At 41.1% G+C, this 21942-nt stretch overlaps 1 protein-coding gene across 4 annotated transcripts; it reads right to left on the bottom strand.

The window, feature by feature from the left end:
- Nucleotides 1–902: 902 nt before the first annotated feature.
- LOC131246260 (uncharacterized) lies at nucleotides 903–21570 on the bottom strand. 4 transcript variants are annotated; one of them, XM_058246192.1, is made up of 2 exons: nucleotides 21228–21570; nucleotides 903–2725 (listed from the first exon to the last, which is right to left on the bottom strand). In XM_058246192.1, the coding sequence occupies exons 1-2, from the start codon at nucleotides 21400–21402 to the stop codon at nucleotides 1719–1721; spliced, it is 1182 nt and encodes a 393-aa protein (XP_058102175.1). In that variant the 5' UTR covers nucleotides 21403–21570; the 3' UTR covers nucleotides 903–1718. The 4 variants fall into 4 exon arrangements, with proteins under 4 accessions (XP_058102175.1, XP_058102178.1, XP_058102177.1 ...); XM_058246195.1 differs by having other exon boundaries at nucleotides 903–2709; nucleotides 21228–21367; XM_058246194.1 differs by lacking the exon at nucleotides 21228–21570 and adding an exon at nucleotides 20457–20478.
- Between the last annotated feature and the right edge of the window lie 372 nt (nucleotides 21571–21942).

The raw sequence follows: 21942 nt of genomic DNA, 5'->3' as shown, positions 1-21942 counted from the left end.
AGAGATTGAAAATGCATTCTATATGTTTGAGAGAATGATGCACAGGCTCAAACTTGGCTTGAACTGGCCCGAGCTGCTCACCGAACCAAGTCGAGCTGGCCAGTCAGGCTCGAGTACCAAGCTGAGCCAAGTTCAAACTGGGGTTAGCCGTTGGCCAAGCCAAGACGAGTTGTGCCGAGCTCGACTTGGTTCAACAGGTGTACAGCTCTACTTAGAGGAGGCCTATAGCATGAACGGTGATAGATAACCCCGAATCTATTGAAAGATGACCACAAAGCCAAAGATCCAAGTCCCAATATATACTATTGCAATAGGCTTGGATGTATTCTACCAGACCTCTGTCCAAGGAATCAGGCAGGTTGGCTCATCAGGTAGGGCCTACTTAACAGTTTTAAGTACCTCCCACGAGAAATGCACATGCATTTTACCAGTAAAATAAAACGTATGAAGCTTTCAATATCCATATTCTCCTCACTCTCCAATCATCACCAAGTTGGTAGAAGAGAGGAAATGAAAATTCCAATGGGCTCTAAAATCTTATTTTGATGGTGCAAATTCTGTGGGATCCAATTGGGCCCCATCTATGCTCAGAAATACTGCTGCAGAGGTGGGGCCCACCATAGTGTGAAAATGACCCAAAAATAACCATCATCGGATAACCACAGCCATACAATCATGGGCATGCAAAATGGACAGTAATGGTGAAAAATGGTCTTGCCATCCATCTTGCAGATCCTGATTTCAATGGCTGCAATTTCAAAACCAGGGAGATATTAGGACCATGTGCAACTACATCTTATCCAGTGTCCACCATGATCATATGTTTTCTCAACGGGTCCCACAGGAATTCACACATGAAGAATTTGCACAAAGCTCTTAAGATATCATTGTCTATGAGCTCATAAAATGTAAATCAATTTTCTTTGATGATAAATAAATACATTGTAAATCAAATAAAACAACAAGTATTCTAGGTTCCACCTGGTCATGATGTGCTGGCTGGGTGGGACCCAGACTTGGATGGAGGGTTGATGTTAAGCAGCCCATCGTTGAACTTCAAACTTTTGACAGCCCAAAAAAGCAGGGAGAAGGCGATGATGATGGGACCCAAGTTGTGTGTATCCCCTGTTACATGACACCCATGTAACCCAAAGCTCTGTGGGGTCCACTGCAATGTTCATGTGACATACATTCTGTCCATCAGTTTCACCAAATCATTCTAGGATGTGAGTCCAAAATGAGGCAGATCCAAAACTCAAGCGGGCCACACCACACAAAAACACTGGAGATCTAACACCCCACCATTGAAACCTTAGGGCTACAGAAGTAATTGAATCAGGATGATATTTGTATTTTCCCTAGAAACGGTAGGGAATTACCTTGTGAACCGGTTGGATGGCATATAAAGATCATGGTGAGCTTAAGGAAGGTCTCAATGGTCAGTGTTCCCATCCCCACTGTTTCCTTAGGTGGGATTCACTTCAGAGTTTTGAATCTGCCCCATTTTTGGATCACATCCTAATATGATGTAGCGAAACTGATGGATGATGTGACATGTACTTCGTGGTGGGACCCACAGAGCTTTGGATTACACAAGTTTCATGTAACAGGGGCTACGCACAAGTCATGTCCATGGTGATGATGATGAAATAAGATTACAGTGATACCATATTCCAGAGCAACACGTGCATTTAGAACCAATGGATCTTCCTACACTGTCATCTGTAGAATTCAAGATGGCCCCCAATCTCCCTACACAACAACTTTGCCTCAGCAGCCAACTTAATGCTCCTAGCAATCACCAACCCTGTTTGTGGGTGCCGAGGCGTGGGAATGTACGCCTTCACGTCTGCCTCTCTCCCCATCAGAATAGCCTCTTTTGCTGGGACCACCCTCTCCCACCAAAACTCCCTCAATATCCCATGCATCAGCTCCCAATATCCACGGTCCCTGCGCACCCGAAAGAGCGTGCTCCCATTTGGTGTCCAACAATACAAGTCCACCCATTCTCTATCCAAGATCTCCATCTGGCCTTGCACCTGAGGCATGTAGTAGAAAGGTACAGCTGCCCAAGGCAGCCCAAGCTCGGGCTTCCCCTTATTATATGGGCACTTCACTTCTAAGATACCAGCTTCCGGAAAGCACCCTAGTAGCCCATCAGGTGATGCACCAAGCCAACCAAACCTCTCCTGTGCATGAGTCGCGAATCCCATTGTTCCCACATCCCGGCCCGTGATGCTTTTGTACCGCTCTACCGCCGCAGACTCTTGGAGCACACCCCAGTCCATAGCGGCTCTAGCCACAGCCACGATGGCATTGGCATCCTGTTCGAATACTTTCTCATGCCAGAGCTCAGCTCGACGGTTGCCCTTCCAGAAGCCTAAGGCAGTGCTGAAGGTGCTTGTGGTCAGCTTGTCCTTGCGAAGAGCGAACCACTCTTCTGACTTTTGCGGCACATTAGAGGGCTTGATGTGGGCCACCACTACCAGCGCCGACGGGGCATGGAAGACGAGCTGTGCCGATGAGGATGTAAATGGTGAGGTGGCTTTTGTGCAGGTCCGGCCAATGCTGCCCACATATTTTCTTCTCGGTAGAAATGGCACCACTGCTGTTTTGTGGTGCAGGATTCGGAAATGGGTGAAGTGTGCATGGGTCATGGTGGGCAGGCTCTGGCCGGTCCTGGCACTTGAGTTCAGTTGGAGGATCCTCCTATCAAGGTCGCAAACTGCTTGGTGGTTAGATGGAGTTGGAAAGTGTAATTAAAAAAAAATAGAAATTCCATGAAGGAAAAAGATTGAGAAATTTCCCTTGCATTTTTGAACCTCCACAAGTACCTTATTTATTTATTTTTATCTTTATTTTTTTTTGAATGGTATACAACCAAATTTTGAAAAGAAACAAAATCCCTTTGAAACAAAATGAATATTGCAAATCTTTGCAAATAAAAGTTAATACATCTAAGGATCTTTCCTATATTTCAGTGACAAATATAACTTGGACATGGAGGAAATATATGCTACTTTCTAGAGTACAACAAACAATAAATTTGGAAGATCACCAGGGGCAACATCAGATTCTATTCTTGTTAAAGATAAATCACAATCGGAGGAAGTTTTCTTTTGGTAAAGCAATGTAAAGGAATGTCTGTTGAGGCATCTTCTTCATGTCAAAGCAAAGCATTCAACAACACTCAATGCTTGGAAGATACCAATCAGAAAAAAGAAACCCAAGAACAGATTCCACATCAAGACTCGAGAACAAAACTTGTCAGTCAAGACAAGGCAGTATGAAAAGATTGAGATGAAAATGGCCCATCTGGAAGCAACCTGCCCGCGATGAAGGCCAATAGTTGAAGATTAAATCAATATCATATAAGGCAGCAAGTTTAATACACCAAATATTTTCATCCACCTTTTGTTAGCCAAGAGCAATGTAACTAATAAGAGATGGTTCAAAAGCTCTCGCTTTATCTATACTATATATAAAGCCAATCGCTTTACCTATATTATATATAATGCCATTAGCGTTGGACTTTTTGTGCTCCCAATTAGTCTTCACAACATTGGTTAAGAAAGGGTAAAGGGTAATTTGTCAATAAAATGTAGCCGCTTGGTAAGGAACGGTTGAAATTTTACAGCACAAAGGACAATATAGATTGCACTAGCTTCCTTCCACTTCTTTTAATGCATGTAGCACACACAAATCTCTACTCTTCTCTATATGTAGCCCGCACAACAAGTTTAATTAGAGAGAACATGCAACAAAGGCTCTGTGGGCCCACCATGACAATTGTGTAACATTCATTCAACACATGTGTTGCGTCAACTCATGTTAGGATGTAAAGCCAACAATTAGGTGGATCGGAGAATAGAGCAAGCTACAAAAATAGAAACGATGAGGATGGGTTGCCCACTGTGCTCCTTTCTTTGTAGAACACACCTGTGTAGGCCCCCCACCTTCCCTCCTCTCTCTTGCTTTCTACCTCCCTCCAAATCTCTCACCCTTTTCTTTCTCTATCCTCTCCTTGCTCCACATGGTCGCGCATGCCATACCCCTAGTTGTGGATAATGATCTAAATAAAAAAGAAGGAACCACAAAAGATCAGGCCAAGAAAGAATTAGCAAGGGACAAAACTAATGCAGGGGCATTTTCACACCGAGCTCGAGTGGGGTTGCCTGTGGGATGCAGGGGCACACTCGGGGTGCGCGGGGCCCACGGGGGAGGTCTCGTGTTCGAAACTCCTCACCGGGGGTGATTAATGCGCATTTCACACCGGGCTTGAGTGGGGTAGCCTATGGGATGTCGGGACACACTCGGGGTGAGCAGCCCGTCTGAGGCGGTACCCTTGTGATTTGGGGCCGACGAGGGGGGTTCGGCCAAGGTCCTAACCCATGAGATGTAGGGCCTGGGCTATGAGATAAAGGATTAATTCGCTATAGTCTAATAGGTCGAGCTTTTAGAGCAAGTGGTTAATTGTCCTGCATCAAATTGGTATCAGAGCGGGGGGTCTCGTATTCGAGACTCCTCACCGGGGGTGATTAATGCAGAAAATTTCCACACCTGACTCGATTGGAGTCGCCTGTGGGATGTAAGGGCACACTCGGGGTAGGCGGGGCCCACGGGGGAGGTCTCGTGTTCAACACTCCTACCGGGGGTGATTAATGCACATTTCAAACCGGGCTCAAGTGGGGTATCCTGTGGGATGCGGGGACACACTCGTGGTGGGCGGCCCGTGTGAGGCGGTACCCATGTGATTTGGGGCCCACGAGGGGGGTTCGGCCGAGGTCCTAACCCATAAGATGTGGGGCCCGAGCTATGAAATAAAGAGATTATTTCGTCATACTCTAACAGTTCGAGCTTTTAGAGTAAGTGGTTAATTGTCCTGCATCAAAAACTCTCCAACCAAAGGTCCACTCTAACAACACCCTACTTTAGAGCAAACCTACAAGATAAGTTTCCTCATTAGGCACATGTTTAAATGAAATGTTTAAAAAAGATGATAAGAGAGCTTTCGTGGATCCGGAAACTCTTTGGAAGCCCACCAATAACATTTTTTGAATGACCTCTAATGACTACCCCACAAAAGAGAGAGAGAGAGTGAGAGAGAGAGAGAGATCCTAAGGGATGAAAACTCTTTGGCAGCCCAAGCAATAACATATTTTCAATCACCTTCAACGACAACCTCACAAAAAGAAAGAGGAGGAGACCCTAAATTCTCTTACTTGGATGACGCATGGAAGGATGTGATACGGAAGATCACTGTCTATCTCAAGTGCGCAAAGCCTTGAATCCACAAGGTTATTCTTAAATCCATAGGGAATTTTTTTTTTTTTTAAATGGAATTTTTATTAATCAATAATGTCTAATGTGCTTTTCTCCATTACACCACTAAATAAGAAAAAATAAGACCCTAATTCTTAATTACCAAAAAAAGCAAAATTCTAATACCAATAGAAGTCCTAATTCTAACAAAACTCTTCTAAAACCTAATTTCCAAAAATAAAAAGTCAAAATAAACCTTACTGGAAGAGTCCTAGTATGGTTACAAGTTATTTCTAAAAAAGATGGAAATCTAAAACTCTAAAAATAAGAAAACACCACAAAAATCGAAATTACTAAAAATAGTAAATTTTTCCTAAAATTCCATTTTTGAACTGGAACCGCGCGTTTTCTTGCGAAACAGACTAACGCAATCCATTATATGGGTCAATTGAACCCAAATGGCCCGTTACGGTAAAGATTGATAGGTTGTGCATCCCGTAACAATACCCAGATCAAAAGTTATGGCCAATTTACGGTTCACACTTCAAACGAGAATTTCTCCCTATCCGGATTGAATTTCTTTGAACTAGATGCACCTAGAACCTATTACGTCATGCCCTATATAGGATTGGGCCCAGATCTGACGGATTACTTCTGCTTCCATTTGGCCTTATTTTTTCCCAACCATGCTAGGAATGTATCTCTGCCTCGTCCTACATCAATTCCCTCCACATGCAAAGAACTCGTCCTCAAGTTATTCAATGGACTTGGCCCATGATGCTCATACAGGTCTGCCACATTGAAAGTGCGTGACATCTCCACACCCTCGAAAAAAATCAACAATATAAGCGTTATCATTGATTTTCCTGAGGATTAGAACAAGGTCGATCTTCTTAGTCCTCAATTTATTATACATCTCGGTCGAAAATCTCTCCTTGTGCAGGTGAAATAGCACATTATCACCCACTTCAAACACCTTATCGCACCGATGTTTATCAACCTCTTTCTCATATTTGACATTAGACTTCTGTAACTTTTTCTAGACATTGGCATGCGCTGTTGTGATTTGATCCACCATGTTTTCTGCTGCAACACTCTTAACCAATAATTTAGGCAAAGGGACCATGTCGAGTGCATGTTCAGGAACATGACCATACACAACCTCAAATGAAGACTTACTAGTGGATCGATTTTGCATCTTGTTGAAGGCAAATTTCACTTGAGAAAGACCAATATCCTGCATGAGGGGCAATTCATCGGGAAGTTCATCGGGCATAATTCCATCGAACTCCTACAATACAGTTTTCAACTTCTCTGGGATGTCTATGGGTTCTACTTTTTTTTCGTTTACAACTAATGCATTGATCTCCACCATCTCCTTGGATTTTTTACGAAATCTAGTATGGTTACGAGGGACCGCTCCTCCACTTTAGAAGTCTTGGGTTAGTTCTCTGTTCTCATAAGGGTGAGGATAATATTTCTACCATCTTTAACAAATATAAATATGTTATCCTAATCTTTGTGTAGCATCAACATGATACTGCCATGGTCAACCAAGGAACATATGACAAGCTTCCATGTCGACTACGTCACATGTTACTTTGTCCTTATAATAGTTACCAATAAAGAAGGGAATATCACCTTGTTCAGTCACCTTTGTCTTGTTGACCTTCTTGTTGACCTTCTTGATCCATCCGACTGTGTATGGAGATGGGTGTTTTTCTATCTTCAATTGCAGCTTTTCCACTATAGTCTTCAACATAAGACTCTCACTGCTCCGGCCATCTATGATAAGATCACAAATCATTTTGGTTCACGGTGTACTTCGTTCGAAAGATGTTGTGTCATTGTAGATCTATCTCCTCCTTTGACGTGTACAACAACTTCCTTACAATCATATTGGTATGACACTAGTGACCTTCGCTTCGTCACTAGTGTCATACCACAAACATGATAATCGCGAGCTCCATTGCCTATCTCATGTTGCTCATTATTACGAACACGGGTCTGTCCCAAGGCTTTCGTCGAACGGTCGATCGCTACCTCCATTCCTTGCATGGTTCGCGGATTCCCCCACTTGAAAGCTACAAATGTTGCTAATGTCTTGGGATTGTCTCTCGAAGCACCGTCCTTGGGGTTACAGCTCAAACCATTGTTAGAAGTCATCGAACTAAGGAAAAGCCTCGCTTCGATACCAACTAACGCAGGGAAGGGTGTGATAAGGAAGATCACCGTCTACCTCATGTGTGCAAAACCTTGAATCCACAAGGTTATTCTTAAATCCACAAGAAAAAAAAAAGGAATTTTTGAATTTTTATTAGTCAATAATGTCTAATATGCTTTTCTCCATTACACCACTAAATGAGAAAAAGTAAAACCCTAATTTATAATTATCAAAAATAGCAAAATTATAATACTAATAAAAGCCCAAATTCTAACAAAACTCTTCTAAAGCCTAATTTCCAAAAATAAAAAGTCCAAATAAACTTTACTAGAAGAGTCCTAGCATGATTATAAGTTATTTCTAAAAAAGATGGAAATCTAAATTCTAAAAATAAGAAAATACCACAAAAATTGGAATTACTAAAAATAGTGTTTTTTAAACTTAAAATCCTGTTGTTGAAGTGGAACCGCGTGTTTTCTTGCGAAACGAACTAACGCGACCCACTATGTGGGTCGATTGAATCCAGATGGCCAATTACAGTAAAGATTGATAGGTTGTGCATTCCGTAACGATACTCGAATCAAAAGTTATAGCTAATTTACAGTTCACACTTCTGGCAATATCTCCCTATTCGGATTGAATTTCTTCGAACCGGACGCGCCTGGGCCCAATTACGCCATGCCCTATGTAGGTCCAGGCCCAAATCTGACAGATTACTTCCACTTCCGTTTGGCCTTCTTTTAGCCCAACCATGCTAGGTTTGTATCTCTGCCTCATCCTACATCATTATATGATCCAAAAATAATCAAGAATCTCACTATTGCTGAAGTTATACATACCTATATGGCCTGACGATGATAATGATTTAATGTGATTTTTCCCACATGACAGAATAAGGATCTTCTGAATTCCATTCCTCCATTAGTCAAGGATGTCAATGGAATTTGATGAGGAATGATAAAGTAGCAAAGAGAAAACCTACCGAATGGTAGTATTTCTGGATCCAATTGCTTTCTCAAACAGTTGTTTTCTACAACTATTTGGGATATAATTGAGGTGGGGTTGTCTTAATTTCGTAGGATGTTGTTAACAGCCTTGTTTTTCTACAGTTCAATGTGGATAAATTCCCCTCATATTATAGAAAGAAAAGATTCAAAAATGTATTTGGAATGGTCAGTTTCACATTCAAAGGGCATTTATGGGGGAAAAAACATCGGTGGCATATCTATAATCTGTTAGAGACATGACTTGCACTGTTTTCACCATAAAAGCACCCCTCGAAGTTCGGGAAAAAAAAATTATTCTTATCTTCTTTTTTTAATATTGATTCTTTCTAACCTTGTCTTTCCCATTAAAAAAAAAATGAGGGGCATGTTTGTCCATATTTCAGCTTTGACTTTAAGATGTTAAAAGATTTTGTTGAAGACTTAAGAGTTGAGAAAACCCTATAACAGAATTTGTTGACAATTTTATGGAAGGTGGCATCTTTCTAAAAGAGATAAATGTCACTTCCATGAGAACGCTGCTAATTCTTCGTTTGGTCATCTCTCCCAAAGGATGGTGTTTATTCACAGTCAGAGACACACATTGATACTAGACTTAATAATGAAATGCAGATCATCGACAATTTAACTTAAGTTGGCATCAATATTTCAAGAACCCGTAAATCTTTAAATAAAAAAGTTCCTAGAAAAAGTTGCACCAACTCTTTTTGATGAAAACGACTTCTATGCAGTGATGGCACTCCATTTCTTTGAAAGTCCACCTGTGTTGACACGTCCGGGTCCACATGTCTGACACTCCTATCCACATGGCTCATATAAAAAACCACCTTTTATGTTTAATTGTTGTTCTATCATTCTTGTGATACTCTTGACACTACAGATGTTGATGAAGTGACAATATCGATAGTGATCATGGAGACAATATTGATATTGATATATCCACCCCAATTAGTTGGGATAAGGCTTAGATGATGATCATGATATAGTTACGATATTGATGATGACCTGGTTAGGAGGTGATAACCAGTGTTTTAAATAGCGTGTAGCATGTTGCATAGCATGCACCTCTCTAAAGCATGAGGCGTAAGCTATATAGTGTGTAGCATAAGCTACAAGCTACTCTAGTTTTTTTAATCAAGGTTGTGCTTGGTTGCACCAATTTCATGATATTCTGCACCAAATTAGACATTAATAATGAAATTTAACCAAATTTAATCACATATGGCGCAACCAAAAGTAATAGGCAATGATTAAGTATACAGGTAAAGATAGAGCGACGAAACTAATCTAATACTAGTACTTATGTTATTGTACTAAAAGCATTGAAAAGGTTATCTATTTTTTATTGCAATTAGAAAAATAAAATATTAAAATGTAACAAATAATTAAAAACATTAATTGATTTTAATGTTGTAGTGAAAAATAACTTGCAATGTGAGCTACACAGCGCTTGGCATAATCTATGTAGCGTGTAGCATATGCAAATTACCATGTTGCATAGGCTAAACACGACTTAATCTATTTTCATGAGCTACATAGCATTAAGGCTAAGCTACACTCTACATAGCGTAGCTATTTAGAACACTGGTGATAACTACGACGAAATTGATGATGACCTGGCTGGGAGGTGCTAACTATTATTAGGTCATAAAAATCATTTTTTGAAGTTTAGTTCAAATCTAGTTTTCTACCCAAAAAATAGAAAATCACCAAAGCCAACACATCAAGAAAGCCAATTATGTTTTTCTTTAAAATAGTTAAAATATTCTTAAAATGAATTATGAAACTTACACAAGTCTCCCGCTCGTTAGATGAGATGGTGGAGACAGCGTAGTGTGTGAGACTGATCCAAGGTTCAATCCCTGGTAGTGTTACCTTTCAATAAACAATTTAAAAAATAAAAAATAAAAAATCACACAACACTAATTAGGTCAAATTATTATGCCAAATTGAGTGTTACATTCTCTTAAGAGATACTTTTCATATATCATCCCCCTTAACTCTGCCAAAAGGTCACATAACCAACTCAAAATAATATACCATGTAACATAAATAAAAAATCACAAATAATCGCAAGTCACAAGTGAAAGGTCGCAAGAGTTGTAGCAAGAATAAACAACAGCAGTCTTGTATAAGAATCCACAGAATTACAGAAAACTAATCAGATTAAGAAACAATACAACACTTGATTTTTATTTCTTTTTTCCTGTTGACAACTTTGGTTGATACAACACTTGATGGACTTACTGATAATAGAATGCACCAGAGACAGTTGTTCATAAACAGTAAGCACCACAATCTTAATCCACAAGCAAGAACTCATTTTTGCCACAATGTTTGGTCTTCAAGTAGTAATGTCTCTGGTAAGTGCTCACCCACCACCATTTTCAAGCCCACTAAAATTTGCCAGGACAACATATCCAACAATCTCATATTGCTCCAATTGCATTGTTGTTGTTATGGTATCACCATCCCCTTCTTTCCTTCTACCAACAACACAAGGGGCTCTCTTCTCCACGTCCCTAAGTGGACCCTTCTGAATTTGCTCGATATAAATACTCGAGGAAAAGGCTAAAAAGATATAACGATGCCAAACCAGTCTGTAGCCGAATTGGTAGGAACCTCAGTTATGGCAAGTTATGTGGAACCGAGTCTTGTGACTGTAAATAAACCATCAGAAAAAGGGGAAGAGTAGCGCATAAGCAGTGTTTACAGTATCAGTGATATCAGACTCTATTTCAAGTAATCCTCATGCAAATCAATTCATGGTTGGCAAACTCCAATCTCTATTTTTTTTTAATTGCCCACAGTTTTTTTTAATGAAACGTGTTTTATTGAAAATAAATGTGTTTAATTCAGTCTGCCAAACAAAAAAAAAAAAAAAATGCCTATCTTTTGAAATATAAAATTTTAAACATTTAATCAATTATATGAGTTTTTTTCCAAAAATATGGAGTTTAAAATAGCGTTTTACTAACTATGGTCATGATAACCCAGATAGGAACCATATGATGGGGATTGTCACAATAGGGAAGGGAGTTCAAGTGGGAATAACGATACAAATCATAAAAATACCAGCCTATTGAATTCCGGTAAAAAAAGGTTAACCATCACTTTTTGTTCGCATTTTCATCATCTTCTTGTTGTATTCCCATGTAATGAGCCTTAATCCACAACTCCAGCTTGATTTGTGTTCAATCAGGGCCACTAGATTGAATTTTAAATCCAAGACACGGAAAAAAAAAAAAAAAAAAAAAAAAAAGAGGATACATTCTTGGATCTCTTTTTTTTCCCTTTTCCTAATATTTTTATGCTAATTATTTGGCTCTATAAAAAAAATCGACCGATACAAGGTGATACATCTAATACAGATACAACACACCAGTATTGTATCAGTTTTCGACTTGGCCAACATGCCCTTTGATACCAATATTCAGAAACATAAATAGATCTAATGGCTTTACGGTGCACATGTATGATTTGTTAGGGATGGAGGGGATGAATTTTTTTGTGGAAAGGTAGAAGGCTGTTTAGATTTGCACAAAGTTGTGTCTTTGACAAGCAGTCAACACAAAAGTAAATGTCCATGGTTTGTCAATTCTCTTGTGTGTGAGAACCTAGTCACTTTTGAACAAGTAATTCAAGACATATGGCCATTAAAACATTAATTGATTGTCTCTACTAAAAAGGTGAAACTCCTTGTCAATGACACTTCATAATTTCAGTGCACATGAGGAGCACTCTTATTTATACACATTGTTGACATCAATTTCAATTGGTATTGATATTGCATGGACATTCACATTTGCATCCATAGCCATTCATAGACATTGCCACATTCATAGAAGAGAGAAGAGAGCGCATACAGTTTAAAGGCTTTTATCAAGTCTTCTATTAGTTTGGGTTATTATTACATTCCAGGCTATGGCATAACACAAGCTTTTAATTATATTACATAGCATAGCCCTTGATCTAAGACGATAATAATAAAGATAATACAATGGAAAATAGAAGAAAAGAAAGAATGCCATGCAAGGAATGTGATGTAAATGCATGATGCATGCAATGCAAGAGTGAGCCTAGCTCTCGTGCCCAGAGCATAGCTCTAATGGTTCACAAGACAGCTGTAACCAGTGTATTTGGGCTCCACGCCCTCTCACACAGTGAGATAAATAGTGTAAGTGCATTGTATTGATAATGCTCCCTCTCAAATGCAGAGCTCGTGATGTCATCAGTACAGGACAGACAAATAAACTATGTGTGATTTTGTGTATGTATCTCTAGGACATGGAGCATTAAGTTGTGTTTATGATGGAGCACGAGTCACGACATAGATAAAGGCAAGCAACCCGAGTTTCTACATATCAAAAGGGTAATATGGGTGGTGCACAGCACTGATTATGTACTCGAGGCATCACATAAGAAAGAGAGAGCACCACGCAGTAATCTAGGCACCCATAAGAATTGTTACGGTTCAATCACCATGTCAGTGGGAATGGGCTCGGATCAAACGATAAGCATTGCTCGTGAACATGGAGCCTTATTAAAACAATTATAATAATATGTAAAAGTGCTCTGCTAGGAGAGTTGTAACATGTCAAGCTATCGAATCAACTCCATATAAGGCAAGGACGTTGACATATGAATTAGCATATGACAATGTCGGAGGCATCTCAATGGCATCAGCGTACAACAGCACACAGGCAGTAGGAAGGAGCTGGGCACTAGCGAGATAGACCACAAGACGACACTATGGATCACGCCCTGCTAATGAGTATTATGATGGTTTGAGAAGGCTTTCGCCCACTTCACGTCATGTAGGAGCATGGCTCCCTTGTTGTACATTAGATAAGGGCATCGAATAGTGGGCCTCCAGTTAAAGTGCCGAATGATAAGCCATTTATATAGAAGGTTTGAAGGTGGGACACTTGGAGGAGCATGCATGAAATGTGATGGTAAATGCATGATAACACATCATTTGTTATGTCTGAGATGCGAAGACAATGGGGTGTATATGACACCCCAGTGGCTCCAACTATCCGGACCATTGTACAAGGGATGCTAGTCAACAATACCATTGTTAAGGGACCGGATGAATAGGCCATCTGATGAGGGGGCGTTGGATGATGGCCACGATGTCAAAGCTAAGTGGAACATGATGAGGGCATCGTTGAAGAGTGCTGACAAAGGCCGTTGATGATGACCTACATGATAGATATGCTGAGATGTAGGGCTAACATGATAGAAGGTGTTAATGAGGGCCCATATGATGGATGGCACTGATCACAAGGTGAATGGCGCTAGACACATGTTGCTCGATGTGAAGGGGACTGGCCACTTGTTGTATCATGCAAAAGGAGATTGGCCTTGTGATGCAGGACAATTAATCACTTGCTCTAAAAGCTCGAACCGTTAGAGCATGGCGAATCAATTCCTTTAGCTCATAGCTCAGGCCCCACATCGCATGGGTTAGGACCTCGGCCGAACCCCCCTCGTGGGCCCCAAATCACATGGGTACTGCCTCACACAGGCCGCCCACCCCGAGTATGCCCCTGCATCCCACAAGCAACCCCACTCGAGCCCAGTGTGAAAATGCTCCTGCATTAATCACCCACGGTGAGGAGTCTCGAACACGAGACCTCCCGCTCTGATACCAATTTGATGCAGGACAATTAACCACTTGCTCTAAGAGCTCGAACTGTTAGAGCATGGCAAATCAATCCCTTTATCTCATAGCTCGGGCCCCACATCGCATGGGTTAGGACCTTAGCCGAACCCCCCTCGTGGGCCCCAAATCACATGGGTACCGCCTCATACAGGTGGGGCCCGCCTCACACGGGCCGCCCACCCAGAGTGTGCCTCTGCAACCCACAGGCAACCCCACTCGAGCCCTATGTGAAAATGCCTCGCATTACCTTGGGTGTGCAGTTGTTGCATCACATGGACAGCCCAGCAATTGTTGATCTTTGGGTGAGAGTTGCTTCTTCTAATAGACAAGTGGCATAGGCCACTTGGATTTGATGGGTGGTTTTGAGTTTGCCGCGCTATGTTGTTGGATGATCAAGATCAAATGGCCACACCTTTTGATGGTTAAGAAGAGATGAACCAAATGAGGATTTGATCGTCACCATAAATGAAAATTATATCATGATCATGCAACACGGCTGAGGCATGAAGATGTCATGAGGTCACATGAATGGAACTTCAAAGTGTTGAGGTTCATGAAGAAGGATGGCACAACGTGTTGTTGTACGAGGAAAATGGCGCCACGTTGATGTTGTATGAGGAGAATGGCACCACATTGATGCATGAAGGAGAATGACATCATGTGTTGATGAACGAAAGAGAGGTGGTGCCATTTACTGATGAATGGCTGAGAGTAGCGCCATCTTCTAATGAACGACTAGAATGTGATGATGAATGACTAAAATTAGTTGTGTGCTACTGAACGGATGATTTAGATTGAGCCAGGTTGTTTACTTTGCTAGACAGTGCAAAACAACCACACCTCTTTGATAAGTAGCGAAGGTTGACCATGCTCCTTGTTGTTGGTAAAGGTGGGCCAAACCCTTGCTTCATGGTGATCGGTGATGAACCACACCATCTTCACAATCAAAGGGGATATGAGACAGGCCCCACGTTGTCTCCATGATCAAAGGAGTGTGGAAAGGTGGACCCACGTTCTCCCAGATCAAAGGGGTGTAGAAGGATGGACGTATCCGTGGTGTCTCAAAAGTGGACAGTAGACGCAAAAGAGGATGCACCATCTCCTTGAAGGCACAGTGTCATCCTGTAGGATTTTCTAAAAGAAGTCCCTTCGGAACTCCGTGTTCGAATCCTTCTTAAATGAACCCCAAAGGGGGTATTTATAGGCACTCTAGCGGCCCTTCAAGTGACAAACATAGCCCACTAGAGGGGTTAAGGTGACAGTTGTACCACAATTAGCAAGGAAGACACGTGGCATGATCTCATTGGTTACTTTGGCATATTCCCATCATCCACACCCAGAGTCTAGCAACACTACGCGGTCTTACTAAAACACCCATAACTTCTTTGTTACAAGTTGGATTGAGACAATCTTGGGCTCATTTGAAAGATAATTCGATAAGCTTTCAGATGGAAGTGAAATCTCCTTCTTTGGAAACCGACCCATCAAAAGTGGGGCCAAAGTCTTTGGTGGCGTGACCCACTCTACCCGCGAAGTCAGCCAAGCACAGTTTTGGTAAACGGACTGGATCTTCCTCATTACTCCTCGAATTGGAGCGATCTTGGGCTTGCCAGCTTTCCAATGAGCTATAAAGCACCTTTCCAATGATATGTCATCATTTCACTCGAAGTCTGTCTTATGTAGCATCATTCCTGCTTCAACTCTTGATTGAGCATACGGAAACCATTGTATTAATCTCAACCCTAGTGCAATCTTAGAAATGTGATTTTTCTAGTGCTAACACATGTATGACATCTTCCAATGTGCCAAGTCTGCAACCGTCTAAGCACCAACCGCGTGCACATTTGTCACTAGTGTTTTAAATAGCATGTGGCGTTCAACCCTCTAGCGTGTAGCATAACACGATACTTATATTTTTTAATTAAAATAATAGGAAATAATATAATAAATACTATAAATAAGTTTTTAAAAAATAATAAAAAGACCACTATGATGATGTGGATGCCCCAAAAATAAAGCATATCCAATCATTAGGTGGGCCACACCATAGAAACCAATGTACAACCACCCAAAAAGCCTTCACCATAGCATGGTTGGCACACATGATGGTTGGATCCACCTTGCTAGACTAGGCGGTGGGCAACACTCGCAAAAAACAATGGCCAATTGTGAGCCATTGAAGCATGGTGGCCCATGTGATGGTTAGATGGGTTGCATGCCATGCCATACACACACCATAGCAGGCCCCACATAGAAAATTGTTGCAAAACAATCCTACCCTATAACACTACATAGGAACCGGCCTCCTAAAAAGAAAAAAAGAAAAAAAATGAAAAAATCTCAAAAGAAATCATAAATATTCATCCGAAATGAAAAGGAACTCATAAGAGATATTGAGGAGAATGAACATACCACTATCAAGCTCAAGAAGAGATTCAATTAATCAAAAAACATAATTTTTTAGCTTCATAGCTGTACGAACTTAAGAAGAAATTTGATTCCCCCCCCTTTCATTTGGGCCCCATTGCTCTTGAAAATACAACAGATTGACCTTCTTGCAAGGAAATTGATCAACCAGGATCTCCTCTTCAACAGATTTTGTGAATTTATAGATTCGAAATGTCGTTTTGAGGGTCATGGGTGAAGTGCGATAGAGAGCTTAGGGCTTGAACTTGAAGGGGTAGGGCTTACAATATGAAGTCTTTTCTTTTATAAAAGTTATGCTTTTGTGTTTGTTTTACACTAATTAAATATGCTTGTGACTCTTCACTTATGTACTTGTCACACTTGTAGAGATAGTTAAAGTTGCTCGATAGGTATAGTTCTAGAAATATACTCTATCCACAATAGGACTCACACAGTTTGAATGGTCTAGATGGTTGTATTTTAGTGCTACATGTGAGGATGATGAGTCACCACCATCTTCCAATTAGTGCTCAACAAACACAAATGTATACAACAAAATCATAAAATTTTGGAGCTTTAATAATGCAAGGGCATTTTCACACCAGGCTCGAGTGGGGTTGCCTGTGGGATGCAGGGGCACACTCGGGGTGGGCGGGGCCCACGAGGGAGGTCTCGTGTTCGAGATTCCTCACCGGTGGTAATTAATGCAGGGGCATTTCACACCGGGTTCAAGTGGGGTTGCCTGTGGGATGCGAGGACACACTCGTGGTAGGTGGCTCATGTGAGGCGGTACCCATGTGATTTGAGGCCCATGAGGGGGGTTCGGCCGAGATCCTAACCCATGAGATGTGAGGCCTGGGCTATGAGATAAAAGGATAAATTTGTCATACTCTAACAATTCAAGCTTTTAAAGCAAGTGGTTAATTGTCCTACATCAAATTGGTATCAGAACGGGAGATCTCATGTTCAAGACTCATCACCAGGGGTGATTAATGCAGGGTCATTTTCACACCGGGTACGAGTGGGGTTGCATGTGGGATGCAGGGGCCCACGAGGGAGGTCTCGTGTTCGAGACTCCTCACCGAGAGTGATTAATGCAGGGGCATTTCACACCGAGCTTGAGTGGGGTTGCCTGTGGGATGCAGGGACACTCGGGGTGAGTGGCTCGTGTGAGATGGTACCCATGTGATTTGGGGCCCACCAGGGGGGTTCAGCCGAGGTCCTAACCCATGAGATGTGGGGCTTGGGCTATGAGATAAAAGGATTAATTCGCCATGCCCTAGCAGTTCGAGCTTTTAGAACAAGTGGTTAATTGTCCTGCATCAAATTGGTATCAGAGCAGGAGATCTCGTGTTCAAGACTCCTCACCAAGGGTGATTAATTCAAGGGCATTTTCACACTGGGCTCGAGTGGGGTTGCCTGTGCGATGCATGGGCACACTTGGGGTAGGCGGGGCCCACGAGGGAGGTCTCGTGTTCGAGACTCCTCACCGGGGATGATTAATGTAAGAGCATTTCACACCGGGCTCGAGTGAGGTTGCCTGTGGGATGAGGAGATACACTTGGGGTGAGTGGCTCGTGTGAGGCGGTACCCATGTGATTTGGGGCCCACGAGGGGGGTTCGGCCGAGGTCCTAACCCATGAGATGTAAGGCCTGGGCTGTGAGATAAAGGGATCAATTCGCCATGCTCTAACAGTTCGAGCTTTTATAGCAAGTGGTTAATTGTCCTGCATCATTTAACTGTTGCAAACGCTACATCCACTATATGTTACACGCCACATAGCGTATGCTACACTACGAATAGCATACATAACAGAAGACGTGCTACATAGTGCTGCAGTTACGTTACACTATGTATCATACACTATGTTATGATACGAGCGCTATCCAAAACATTGTTTGCCGCCATAAATCTTCAAGCACTCAAAAATGTGGCATGGGTCAATGTGCACATGTAAAATATGCACATGCATGTGTTAATTGACACCATCCATGCTAAGCTCCCCACACGCTACAGTCCATCCCTCCAGGGGTGTTGACAAACAAGGAATGGGTATGTCCACAAACAACTAGTCCCAACAACATGTCCATGGATGGCCTGTCGCGACAAAACTTGAGCTTGAATCCAAACAGCAACTAAGAGTTCCGGGTTTAAACGGCCAAAATTATGGCAAGATCTAAAGTTTAGAGTTAGGGTTAGATTTTGGGCTTGAAGATCAAAGGCCTAATGATCATGCAGTTGAGGTTTGAGAGGATGGACCGCTAAATCTGATTTAGGGCTCTAGGTCTAAAAGTTGAGTTTGGTCAGCTAGGATGTAGGGGCTGTTTTGGGGTCTATTGGTGTAGCTCTAGGATTGAGGCAATCTGCAGTTGAGAAATATTGGATAGATTCAAAGTAAGAGCTTGGATCTAAAGGTTTTATAAATGGATGGTTGAGATTTATAGGGAAGGGTGGCAGCTAGGATTTTACAAGTTTACATAGCGGCCAAGGAAAAAAAAAAAGACAACAAGAAAGGAGAACAAAAGAGGAGAAGAGAAATCATACCCCAAGAGCCTAACTTGCTTTTATACCAATCTAGGTCACACTTTCCTTCAAATCTAGATACAAAATGTTGTAGAACAAACAAAAACAAAGAAACTAGAAATGTGGGAAGGATTCCCAATAGTCCAGTAATTGAAACTACTTATCAATCAACCCCGCTTTCTTCTAAGTTCTAACGTAGGCAACACATGCCCAATGGTAAGCAAAACATGTTATAACTTAGGAAAAAACTCCAAAAGCCTTTTTGTTATTCCAAAATATCATGGTGGACTATTCCGAGCAAGAAGGCCTTAATATAGACTTTTCACAACTAGAGAAAGACCTAATTTTTTTTGAAGGGTATCATGGGCTCGAACCTATGACCTCAATGTTGAAACACACTCTATCTACCACTAAGCCATAGGTTGGAACCCTAACGCAACAGAAAATAACCAAAATGACCTTGAATACCCTCACAACCATATGAGCTTACTGCAAATTGGCAAAACTCACTCAAATGATATTGGAGTTGCATGATATAGTCATGGTGTGTTGTAAAGGCTGTTACATGCTGCAGTTGCATGCTGCCACAAATTGGATGGACCCGGCAACATGCTCCATGAAGAAAGTTATATACAAAAGGTCTCCAACGATTGATAGAGAGAACATTATGATTGGGAATTAGGATGGCAAGTCCTTGGAGTTGGAAACAAAGAAGCAATTTTGGCACCCATATCTTCAACACTAGATCACCCATATCTTCAACACTAGATCAAAAAAGACCTTGGAAGATTCTTTAAAAAGATTAGTATATCATGGGGCTAGAGCTAAAGCTGCAGGACTCAAAATACAAATTCTCAACCTAGGCATAGATTTTAAAAGAAAGCATCAGCTGTTCCTAGCTCCAGATATCCTTGTCAAAAGTTGACCAATGACCCACTAATTCTTGGTATATATGATTTCAAAATATCATCATTTCCATTTCTTGTCATTCTTTGATCCTTGAAGTTTTCTAAAAAGACATCTTTACTTACAAGGACTTACAAAAAGGACCCTTTATGCTCCCATTATACATTTGCCTATGCATATCCTGATATCTAAATGTGAAATGCGTTACATTAAAGCTTCAACCATCCAATCAGTCTTGAATGTTTTTAATTAAACATCACCTCTAGCAAGATAATTTACAAAACTTGAACTGTACTAGTCATGGAAAAGTCTTCTGAAAAGGCCCAAGCAAGTGAAAAACACTTGGATCAAAAACCAACACAAGGATTAATCACAAACCACAACAGAGGTAAGCTTTTCACAGTTAAGAATTCAAGGCAAACCAAAAGTGGACTAAAGGAGTTGCAAGACTCAGTTCAAAGCAGATTGCAACTTTGCAATAAACATAATAAGCATTTGAAATCATAGTACATGTCACTCCACCATCAATTGACTAGTACTTTGCCACTCCACAGTACATGTGTTTGTACAAGAGATGGTTTTAGACCATCCAAGATGGCCATTCTACCTCTCAGTTTCTGGTCATCAAATGGACCATGTAGAAAAAAAAAAACTGTTAACGGTCCAGATTCAAAAGGTAAAAGTCTATTAATCAGAGCTTATATTATTCAATCAGAGTGGTTTATATACCATGGGCCATCCATAGTGGGGCCAAACAATTGGGTGGTCCGAATTTACCAACCATACAGCCATGTGTACGGTCGAGTGCCAACAAAACATGCACCAGCGCAACCAAACCAAGAGCTAAACAATTAAAAGAAAACACTGTCTTAATCCAACCAAGTTGTCTAAAGCAGCTAGAAATTGCATCTTAAAAATAAAAATTTAAAAAATTTAAAAAAAAAAAAAAAAACCTCTATAAAAATAAAATAAGACATTCTGAATTCAACCAAACAGCTACATAAGCATAAAGGAAATGTGTGCATGTATGTAATGTATACAGAAGCACACATTTTGTTTTTGAAAGACTGTGTGAGCTACTATCTTTCAAAACCCATACATACATACATAAACATATGCCAATATACACATACACATGCATCCATATATGTATTCTACTTCTCTTTATATATTCCTGAATACCAATTTCAAATCTATGAAAAATGACAAAAACTAACAAAAAGAGAGAAAACCCATTTCAAACCCATGAAAATAGAAATTGAATTTCCTTTTTTTCTTTTTTTCTTTTTTTACCTGGAGGAAGCTCTGTACGGTGACTGAATTGCGCTTTAACCCTTCGGGTGCGTTTGGGTGCATGAAATCCAGAGAAATGCGAATGGGTCTTAAGAGGAATAAGAAGAAAAGCATGGGCAGTTTTGGAAGTTGGACAAAAACAATGGGAAGATGAAGAAGATAAAATGATTCTCATTTTATTTTTCTGTCTGATTTGGATTTCTTTCCCCTCAGATGCTGAAATGGGGAAGAGTGTTTGGTCACGGAAGCGGATACCTCACCCAAGATGGTGCGGCCCTGAAAGTGGGAGCCACATTGATGTATGCTATATCCACGCCGTACATCCATTTTTCTATATCATTTTAGGCATGAGTCCAGAAAATAATCTGTAAAACGGATGGACGGTGTGGATATTAAATAAATACATCACGGTGGGCCTCACGATGAGGGCCGCACCGTCTCGGGAGAGACCGGGACCGCACTAGTCCGCTCCCGTCTGTCAAGATCCGGGCTATGGGGTATATTCAATCTTGAGCTACATGAATAGATCTTTCATGAGATCTACCCCGTCCATCAGGTACGATGTCCCATTTTAACTGTTAAACCTAAAAATCACGATCATGCAAATTTCTGGGAGGCAACGGCACAGAAAATAGTTGAGATGGAATGAGAATCCTTAGTTTATGTGTAGAGCGTGGTGTTCATATGCCATCCAATGTACCCGATCAGCATGAAA

This window comes from Magnolia sinica, chromosome 5, assembly GCF_029962835.1.
Source record: "Magnolia sinica isolate HGM2019 chromosome 5, MsV1, whole genome shotgun sequence".
NCBI classification, from domain to species: domain Eukaryota; kingdom Viridiplantae; phylum Streptophyta; class Magnoliopsida; order Magnoliales; family Magnoliaceae; genus Magnolia; species Magnolia sinica.
The sequence above is the reverse complement of the archived record's forward strand: the minus strand, read 5'-3'. Positions and strand labels throughout refer to the sequence as shown.

Excerpts from the sequence above, each read along its gene's own strand:
- LOC131246260 (XM_058246192.1), bottom strand. The coding sequence starts at position 21,402 with ATGAGAATCATTTTATCTTCTTCATCTTCCCATTGTTTTTGTCCAACT. Across the intron at positions 2,726-21,227 it reads CCGTACAGAGCTTCCTCCAG|TTTGCGACCTTGATAGGAGG; the intron begins GTAAAAAAAGAA and ends ACCACCAAGCAG.